The 10,872-nt window shown below is 38.5% G+C and overlaps 1 protein-coding gene across 1 annotated transcript; it reads left to right on the plus strand.

Annotated features, from left to right (window-relative positions):
• Window positions 1–909: 909 nt before the first annotated feature.
• On the plus strand, window positions 910–3,654 carry LOC125262920 (olfactory receptor 1-like). The gene is made up of 2 exons (XM_048181762.1): window positions 910–1,238; window positions 1,917–3,654. Exon 2 carries the CDS (start codon window positions 1,918–1,920, stop codon window positions 2,905–2,907), a length of 990 nt encoding a protein of 329 aa, XP_048037719.1. The 5' UTR covers window positions 910–1,238; window position 1,917; the 3' UTR covers window positions 2,908–3,654.
• Window positions 3,655–10,872: the final 7,218 nt, after the last annotated feature.

Raw genomic sequence — 10,872 nt, forward strand, 5'->3', positions numbered from 1 at the left:
ATAGAGAATTGTGAATTTTCACTGGTATCTAAAATTTAAAAATGTGTGTATATATATATATATATATATATATATATATATATATATATATATATATATATATATATATATATATATATATATATATATAATGTATAATAAAAAATATTTATAGCCAGTAAATTTTCTCAAGTCTTAATTTTCTTAATGGGTTAGTTCAGCCAAAAATGAAAATTCTGTCATTTATTACTCACCCTCATGCCGTTTCACACCCGTAAGACCTTCGTTAATCTTTGGAACACAAATTAAGATATTTTTGTTGAAATCCGATGGCTCCGTGAGGCCTTCATAGGAAGCAATGACATTTCCTCTCTCAAGATCCATAAAGGTACTAAAAACACATCTAAATCGGTTCATGTGAGTACAGTGGTTCAATATTAATATTATAAAGTGACAAGAATATTTTTGGAGCGCCAAAAAAATCAAAATAACGATGGCCAATTTCAAAACAATGCTTCAGGAAGATTCAGAGCACAAATGAATCAGTGTATTGAATCATGATTCAGATCGCGTGTTAAACTGCCAACGGCTGAAATCACGTGACTTTGGCACTCCGAATAGCAGATTTGACACGCTGATTCATTTATGCTCCAATGCTTCCTGAAGCAGTGTTTTGAAATCGGCCATCACTATATAAGTCATTACTTTTGATTTTTTTGGCGCACCAAAAATATTCTTGTCGCTTTATAATATTAATATTGAACCACTGTACTCACATGAACTGATTTATATGTGTTTTTAGTACCTTTATGGATCTTGATAGAGGAAATGTCTTAATATATCTTAAAATAATCTAATCTATCTTAATTTGTGTTCCAAAGATTAACGAAGGTCTTACGGGTGTGGAACGGCATGAGGGTGAGTAATAAATGACAGAATTTTCATTTTCGGGTGTGGCAAAAAGTTTTAGTCCCTGTCTATCAGGGAAGAAAAATTCAGCCAAACTTCATTCCATATTTATCTTCTGGCAAAACACAGTCCTCACTCCCCAAACCCCAAAGGTCAGCCCAGTTTCATGACACCAATGATTCAAAACATGATCCTTCATGACGTGTTGGACCCTACAGGCTTTAACACTGATTCTATGACTATAAAACAATGACACCACAAGCATCTGCACTGATAACTGAGAGACGTGTCACACTGAGCCAGGAATATTCTTAGCAGATGTCACATAATTTAACAGAGGAATAATCAAGGTAATCGTGTGATCATCTGAAATAACAACCAAAATAACATTTCGATTTTTGCAAAGCCAAATAATTTCAAATCCGTAACAATGGGTAATTAAAGGAAAATTCCATATTATGTATTTATATTATTAATATCACTTAATAAAATTATATGTATGAATTACGTTTGATCATTTAGATGATAAGTTTTCTGTAAGTTAGCCATTTGTATTTGTCATCATTTAGAGCACAGAGTCAACATATCAGGTGCAAATTCATTTAATGTCTGATGTCTTGATGTTTAATGATAATGAATTTATTAACATACTCACTGTACAGCTAGCTGATTTATAATCCAAACTGCCATAAACATTCAACCTTAATACCTTTTTATTAAAAAATAATAATAATTAAAGGAAAATTTTATATTATTCATTTACATTATGAATGTATGAATTAAATGTTTGATCATTCATATGAATTTATACGAATTTTCTGTAAGTAAGCATTTCATGAAAATATATTTAATTTTTTTACATTTTTTTTACATTTATGTACATTTTTACTGCATTTTTAATGTTGAAAAGTATAATCTTTGAATAAGACAAATCTTTTTTCTTTTTTTCTTTACACGTGAGAGTAGTCAGTAATGTCAGTGTGAAAGGTAGATACACTGGAAAAGTTAAAGTTCACTGTATGTTTCAGTATGTTACAGGAAAACAAAACCGCAGCTTCTGTAGTAACCAAGTTTTTCATCGTGGGCTTCCCTGGACTCCCCCCCAAATACTACAGCCTGATGGCAGTGCTTTTGTTCTGCATCTACATCGCTGTAATCACCGGTAACTCTCTTATTGTGCTCCTTTTTGTGATTGAACGCAGCCTCCATAAGCCTATGTATATTATCATGCTGAGTATGTCCTTTTCTGATATTGGTTTTTGCACAGTTGCTCTGCCAAAAGTCATTTCTCGCTACTGGTTTAATGACGGTTATATTGCCTTCTACATTTGTTTGTTTCAAAGACAGCTGATTCACTATTTTGGGACCCTAAACTCTCTTACTATGATGATCATGGCTCTAGATCGGTACTTGGCAATCTGTCACCCACTAAGATACCCTGTTTTAATGACTAACCGCACTATGAGACTTCTAATAGGGATTTCCTGGGTTACTGCAATGATTGCCCCAACCATCAACACAATGCAAACAGTGAAAATGCCATTCTGTGGGCCAAACATGATCGCTCATTGCTTCTGTGATGGTGTATCTATGAACCAGCTCGCCTGTGCTGATGCCACCCTCACAAATCTCATTGCCTACATTGTAGCAATGTTTGTGCTTCTCGTGCCATTCTCTTTCATCATCTTGTCCTATGCAAGTATCCTGGTGTCTGTGCTTCGAATAGCAAATGCACAGGGTCATATGAAAGCCTTTTCTACCTGTGCCACACAGCTGACTATCATTATCATCTATTATGTGCCTCGTTTCGTGGTACACTCCAGTTCTAACATCCCGAACATTCAGATGAACAACAGTCAGAAGGTCGCCCTGGTCATGTTCTACAGTCTGCTTCCACCACTAGTGAACCCCTTTATTTACTGCATCAGGATCAAAGAAATCAGACAGTTCCTTCTCAAATGGTGTGTAAAGAGATACAGAATCAGTCTAAAGGTCAATAGGTTAACTATTTCTAAATGAGATTATCTGTCTGTCCCTGTTCTGATGTATCCAATTACATGCTGTATATATGCATTTACAATATTTGTTAATATGTGTATATATATATATATATATATATATATATACACACACACACCACATACACATATTAGCCTATATATTATCCAGTTCTTAATTTTTAAAAAATAAAAATAAATACATGGAATATTTGTAGTGTTATTTGTCACACTGCAGGCACATTTATCAACTGTAATATATTTAAATTATAAATAAATCATAAATTTCCTACCAGACATGCATACAATATGAGTGCAGTTTTTTGTTTTGTTTTAATTCATATTATTTAATTAGATTACTATTAATAATATGTTCTATTATTTTATTTATGCATCTAATGTCTTGGTTATGAATGCTTTTGCCTGTTTTCATTATTATTTCTCATAAATTAAAACTACATTCCAGGTAAAATTATGCGATCATTTACTCACTTTTAAGTCAAAAATCACATTATCGAACTGGTAAATGTCAAAGAAAGTCACACTTAATTACTAATTGATAATTGATGCACATGACAGTGTCCTGCTGAGTGAAGAAAATAGTTGATTCTTATCGCATGCAGTTTGAGAAACGTGTGCTGGCTGTTGCATCGAAGGCCATGCTGTGTGTGCTTGTGAGGTTTCTATGGTTAATACCAAAATACTATAGTTTCAAGTGTTTCATATGAGATAATCAGTAGTGTCTCACTACCGGACGCTTGGAGGCTCAAAAAGCGGAATCCAGTCGGATTCATCAACCATAATATATTTTAATTATATTTGTCTTATTTAAGAAATTTGCTTTAAAATATAGTGCATAATATTAATAATAGTAAATTAAAATAAATAAAATACAATTCAAGAAAAGTTTCTTGTGATTTGATGGGAGTTACGGTGTTTAGTGGCACAAAAAGCTCACATTAATGGTGTAAAGTTAGCTATAGTTCTATATATAAAGTGGCCAGTGAGTCAAGTCAAGTCATCTTCATTTATATAGCGCTTTTCACAATACACATTGTCTCAAAGCAGCTTCACAGTGACAGTGAGTGTATATATTATACAGTGCCCTCCACAATTATTGGCACCCTCAGTAATTATGAGCAAAGGCGGCTGTGAAAATAAATCTGCATTGTTTAACCTTTTGATCTTTCATTTAAAAAAATTCACAAAATTATAACCTTTTATTGAAGGAAAAGAATTGAAAGTGGGGGGAAATCACATTATGAAATAAATGTTTTTCTCCAAAACACGTTGGCCACAATTATTGGCACCCTTTTATTCAAAACAGATAATAGCTCTGAGTCGTCTTCTATAATGCCTGATGAGTTTAGAGAACACCTGACAAGAGATCAGAGACCATTCCTTCATACAGAATCTCTCCAGATCCTTCAGATTCCCAGCTCCATGTTGGTGCTTCTTCTCTTCAGTTCACTCCACTCATTTTCTTTAGGGTTCAGGTCAGGGGACTGGGACGACCATGGCAGAAGCTTCATTTTGTGCTCAGTGACACATTTTTGTGTTGGTTTTGATGTTTGTTTTGGATCATTGTCCTGATGGAAGATCCAACCATGGCCTATTATTGGATTTCTAGCAGAAGCGGTCAGGTTATGATTTTTCATTTGTTGGTATTTGCTAGAATCCATGATACCATGTATCTGAACAAGATGTCCAGGACCTCCAGCAGAAAAACAGGCCCACAACATTAAAGATCCAGCAGTATTATTAACTGTGGGCATGGGGTACTTTTTGTACATGTGTGCACCAAACCCATCTTGCTGCTAAAAATCTCTTTTTTTTGTTTCATCTGACCATAGAAGCCGGTCCTGTTTGAAGTTCCAGTCAACTGAACATGCTGGAGATTGTTTCTAGATGAGAGCAGAGGATTTTTCTTGAACCCCTCCCGAACAACTTGTGGGGATGTAGGTGATGTTTGATCATTTTTTTAGGCTTTCTGAGACTCAAGACTCAACTAATCTCTGCAATTCTCCAGCTGTGATCCTTGGAGAGTCTTTGGCCACTCAAACTTTCCTCCTCACTTCACATTAGGACAATTTAGACACACGTCCTCTTCCAAGCAGATTTGTAACATCTTTAGTTGTTCTTAATTATTGCCATGATAGTGGAAATGGGGATTGTCAATGCTTTAGCTATTTTCTTACAGCCACTCTATTTTGTGAAGCTCAACAATCTTTTTCTGCACATCAGAACTATATTCTTTGGTTTTACTCATTGTGATGAATCATTACGGGAATTTGGCCTTTGTGTTTCCTCATGCTTATACTCCAGTTGCACAGGAAATCATGGCTGGACAATTTCATGCTCCTAGTCACCCTGGTGTGCTAAAAAATGTAAATATGAATGGGAATATACTTCAGAGATATTTTACTCATAAGAATTTCTAGGGGTGCCAATAATTGTGGCCAACATGTATTGGAGAAAAACATTTATTTCATAATGTGAGTCAACCCCCCCCCCCCCCTCCCCCTCCTTCAAATGTTTTACTTAAATGAAAAGTCAGAATTTTGTGAATTTTTTTAATGAAAGATCAAAAGGATAAACAATGCAGATTTATTTTCACAGCCACCTTTGCTCATATTTACTAAGGGTGCCAATAATTGTGGAGGGCACTGTATATACACTCACCGGCCACTTTATTAGGCAAGGCAAGGTAAGGCAATTTTATTTGTATAGCACATTTCATACACAATGGTAATTCAAAGTGCTTTACATAAAGAAGAAGAATAAAAATAGAACATAAGGAATAGAAATAACAGTAAAAACAGAGAAATTTTGCTATCTGGATGGATGAGCTAGGAAGTCTTAGGAAGTTTTTTGTTGTTGTTGTTGTTGTCGTCCGTCAGAGTGGATCTAAACGGATCTATCCATCAGAGCAGATCTGAATGGATCTTCCTCACACGACAGGACTGCTACCTGTTAAGGCACTTCAAACTGATAAACAAAGTTTCAATCTCCCCTTTTGCCAAGACACCTCAAACTGCACCACACAGCCCTAATCACCCTTCCAGAGATATTTTATCTATGCAACACAGTTCAAATTTCCCCTTTGGAAATTTCCCCCTTTGGAAAGTGTCCTGACTGTAATCCAGAGATATCTTAACCATGCACTTCAGCTCAAATTTCCCCATGGTTTGTCCCCTTATCCAAATTTACCAAATTTTAACCTGATCACAAATGCTTTCTTCCTAATTCTCCCAGCTCTTTCAACCAGACAGCAATATTTAAAATGCATTAAAAGTCAGAATAACAAGATGATACATAAAAGATATAAAATACATTAAAAATGAAATAAAAACAGGAAAAGGAATTAAAAGAATAAAAAGTTAATATGTATAAAATAAAATGCAAACAGTTCGGACATAGCACAGTGCTCAATCAGCAAATGCATAGGTAAAAAGATGTGTTTTGAGTCTGGATTTGAATGTAGCTACTGTTGGAGCACACCTGATCTCTTCTGGAACCTGGTTCCAGCTGCGGCTGGCGTAACAGCTAAAAGCAGACTCTCCTTGCTTTGAGTGAACCCTTGGTATTTCTAAATGACTTGATCCTGATGATCTGAGTGATCTGTTAGGTTTATATTCTATGAGCATATCTGCAATGTATTGAGGTCCTAGGCCATTGAGTGATTTATAAACAAGTAACAGTACTTCAATTCTAAATGCAACTGGAAGCCAGTGCAAGGACCTGAGGACTGGTGTGATGTGTTCATGTTTTCTGGTTCTGCTCAGAATCCTGGCAGCAGCATTCTGTACGAGCTGCAGCTGTCTTATGGTATTTTTGGGAAGGCCAGTGAGGAGCCCATTACAATAATCCACCCTGCTGGTGATGAAAGCATGAACAAGTTTCTCTAAGTCTTGACTGGAGACAAAGCATCTAATTCTTGCAATATTTTTGAGATGATAATATGCTGATTTAGTTACTGTCTTTACATGGCTACTGATACTCAGGTCTGACTCCAAAATCACACCAAGATTCCTGACTTGATTTTTAATTGTTTGACCCCTAGAGTGAAGGTATGTGTTCACTTTGAGAACTTCATCTTTGTTTCCAAACACAATGACTTCAGTTTTGTCTTTGTTTAACTGAAGGAAGTTTAGGCACATCCAATTTTTTATTTCATCAATGCACTGGCATAGGGAGTCAATGGAGCTGTAGTCGTTAGGTGATAGGGCTAGGTAAATCTAAGGTGTACCTAATAAACTTAAGGTGTACCTAATATTAGGTACTCATCACATGGTTGCCACAGATTTGTCGGCTGCACATCCATGATGCAAATCTCCCATTCCACCACATCCCCAAGGTGCTCTATTAAGATCTGGTGACTGTGAAGGTCATTTGAGTATAGTGAACTCATTGTCATGTTCAAGAAACCAGTTTGAGATGATTTGACTTTTGTGACATGGCGCGTTATCCTGCTGGAAGTAGCCATCAGAAGATCAGTGCACTGTGGTCATGGTCAGCAAGAATACTCAGGTTCTAAGGGGCTCAAAGTGTGCCAAGAAAATATCCCCCACACCATTACACCACCAGCAGCCTGAATCATTGATACAATGCAGGATGGATTCATGCTTTTATGCTGTTTACGCCAAATTCTAACCCTACCATCTGAATGTCACAGCAAAAACTGAGACTCATCAGACCAGACAACATTTTTCCAATCTTCTATTGTAGAATTTTTGTGAACCTGTGTGAATTGTAGCCTCAGTTCCCATTCAGTCGGTCACGTTTTCACTTCAGAGCCGAGCATTCACAAATGCTGTCTTTTGAAAAGAGTGTTTCTAAAATCTAAACGAGCAGCTCTTTGGGAGAACCTCACCAGATTTCTGTGTTGGTGTACGGCACAGCAGCAGGGTAGATTTTCTTTCTCTTTTTTTTGTCTAGTTGAGCAAACAATAGCTGTTCTCACAGCTGGTACTGTGCGCTGTTGAGAGCACTATATAGCCACGGAATCCCTGTGCCTCTGCCTCCTCAGAGGGTTGCTTCAGACGGGGGCGCGGGTGACCTGAGGATTACGGTGAGTGTGCTTCCTTTGAGGAACCAACCCCCTAGGAACCCTCATCCCTCCTGCGCTCTGCAACCAGCAGAGCTACTGTGGGAACACGCTGGACCATCTCAAAGATGTGTACCAGCCGTATCCGACAACAGGATGTCTATCGCTGCATCAAAGAGTGAGCCAGACTTCTCTGGGGATGATGATTCGGCGGGGCTGCCTCTTTCAGGAATGGTAGCAGTGCCCGAGTCAGACCCAGAGATAATGGCTATGCTTTACCGGGCCGAGCTCGCTAGGTCGTGGAAGGTATCTTTTATTGCCAGAAACTGACCCAATGGCTTCACCTCCCTCACCACCCTTGATGGCAAGGCAGTCAAGGGTTACACGCAGGTTCCTCCTGTGGAGTGGGCCATCCACTTCAGTGAAAGCAGTTGTTGCCTATGTCTTGCGAGTGGAGATTGCAGTCCTACTGGCGAAGGACGAGATAGAGCCAGACCCTCCAGCCTTTATGAGGTCGGGGTTTTACAGCCCCTACTTTATTTTTCCCAAGAAAAGCGATGGGCCAATCTTGGACCTGGGAGTGTTGAATCGGAACCTTCACAGGCTATTGTTCAAAATGCTCACACAGCTTTGCGGACCTGGTTCCCAGAACTCATGCTCCTTGTGACAGCCCATCCCTGGCGCATCCCTCTGAGGAAGGACCTTCTTTCTCAGGGACGGGGCACCCTTTGGCACCTGCGTCCAGACCTCTGGAAACTCCATGTCTGGTCTCTGGACGGGACGCGGAGGTTCTAGGTGACTTACCCGCTAAGGTAATGTAAGGACTTAGCCTATTTATTAGCTCAATTTAATTGTTACAGGGAATAAGAATTGAATCAACTGTAAATGATTCACTGTAAATGATTCAGGATTAATATTTAACACTTCATCAATTATTCGTCCAGCGAAAATTGAGGTTAGAGTATTTTACCAATTCTGGATAAAATATTATTCTGCGGCCAACAGTAACAATATTTTATTATGATTATTGTTATTATTGTAATTATTATATTATAAGCAAGAGGTAACTTGATCTTTGAGTTTAAGACAGTAATTTGATACACAGCACAAAAAAATCGCATATGTGAAAATCAAAACAAGATTTATTGACTACTTCTAATGATTACAGGAAACTAAGGCTAAACACACACACACACACACATACATACATGCACACACATTCGCGGAGTTGATGAGTTATGAAAAGTCCCAAGTTCAGTGCTAACTTAACTCATAACCTGAGGAAAATCACAAAAGCAGAGCTTTGGCTTGATTCTTTAGGTTTAAAGGAGTTTCACCAGTTTCCAGCAAGAGAGAGAGAAGTTTGCTTGTACCTGCGTTTGCTGTGACAGCTGAGGTAATCGGGTTGTTCCGTGACTCGTGTACAGCGGAATCCCGTTCTGGATTGGCTGTCTTTCAGGTGACGTCTTCTCGGGAAAGCCCTGTGGGTTGCGCGGAAGCTTTGAAGGATGCTGCTGGTTGAGCGTCTGGCTTGAGCGGCTCTCTTCTTGGGAGACTTTGGTCAGATATTTCACGAAGTGTTTTGGAGTCTGGATGTGACGGCTGTCGAATGATCAGCGGCGCAGCTCGTGGTTGAAGTCGGGTGTTCGATGGAAAATCAGCCCCGGTCAATCAGTTATCAATGACCCATGCGACTTTTCCGCCGTGGTCAAAGTAGCGGTGTTTCGGCTACCGGCTTCTGACCGATTTCGAGCGATTTCTGACCGACTTCGGACTTACTTCGGACTTCCAGCTTCTGACATTAGCTTGTTCGGACAGCATAGTTTTAAGGGAGCGATCTTCCAATGAGACGTTGCTACGGAGATTAGACACGCCTCGTCTATTGTCTATTGATCACATCGCGTGATATCTGCAGAACATTCTCCTGTTTTATTAACAACTTTATAAAGTTTCTTAATATTTTCCTGATACTGAATTTCAATGTTTCATTCACACAGAATTACACAGAATTATAAATTCTGCATTTAGAACTCAAACATGACACACTTCTTACACACATATTACTAGACTGACCTAATTAAAACAATGATTACAATAATGCATTTGAAGAAAACCCACATATTGAATACATTGAATAGACATGTTAGTAATTACATCATGGCATGTATTATTCTGTATATAGTTAATACTTTAAGTAATCGACAATTGTCCCTTTTGAGATTCAAGATTGAGTCCTTAAGCATAGTTCAAACTTTGACCGGAGTCACGAGTGACCGGGTCACGATGGACGGTCAACACAAGGGAGGTATTGATAGGACAGATTCGTCTTTAAATCCGTTGATGGGTATTTTCCTGTTCCGTCCGATAATACAAGAGGGTTTTGTGAGAGAATCAATAGATTTAATGTGATCAAATCCACGTGATGGGTTCTGATTAGTTTATTGCTGATGAGCTAAGAAGTCCTTTAGACAGAGTCCTTTGTTAAAAGAAGTCACGTCATCACTCCGGTTAAGGCTAGGTGTTTCCTGTCAGGAAATGGATCTTTTGGACCAAAATGAAGCTTTGTTCAATCATGTTGTTCATTGATAAAGTCATTGGTAGGTTCTGTCGAGCAATGCCCTACAGTAATTAACACTATCTCTTTGGCACGAGCACCGTCTACGAGACACGCTTATGCCTTGAAGTGGAACCGGTTTGTCTAATGGTGTTCTTCTTACTAAGAGGACACCCGAAGATGTTCGATCAGTGCCGTGCTTTCATTCCTGAATCATGGGTTGGAGCAAAGGCCGTCTCCCTCCACCCTCAAAGTGCATGCTGCTGCAATATCTGCATATCACGACCACATAAATGGAAAGTCAGTTGGGAAGCACAACCTGATCGTCAGGTTCCTTAGGGGGCGAGATGGCTGAATTCTCCTTGACCCCCCTCCATACCCTCTTG

The sequence above is a fragment of the Megalobrama amblycephala genome, linkage group LG2 (genome assembly GCF_018812025.1).
Source record: "Megalobrama amblycephala isolate DHTTF-2021 linkage group LG2, ASM1881202v1, whole genome shotgun sequence".
Classification (NCBI taxonomy): domain Eukaryota; kingdom Metazoa; phylum Chordata; class Actinopteri; order Cypriniformes; family Xenocyprididae; genus Megalobrama; species Megalobrama amblycephala.

Bases quoted from the DNA above. Each gene is read 5' to 3' on its own strand.
- LOC125262920 (XM_048181762.1), top strand. From the start codon at position 1,918: ATGTTACAGGAAAACAAAACCGCAGCTTCTGTAGTAACCAAGTTTTTC.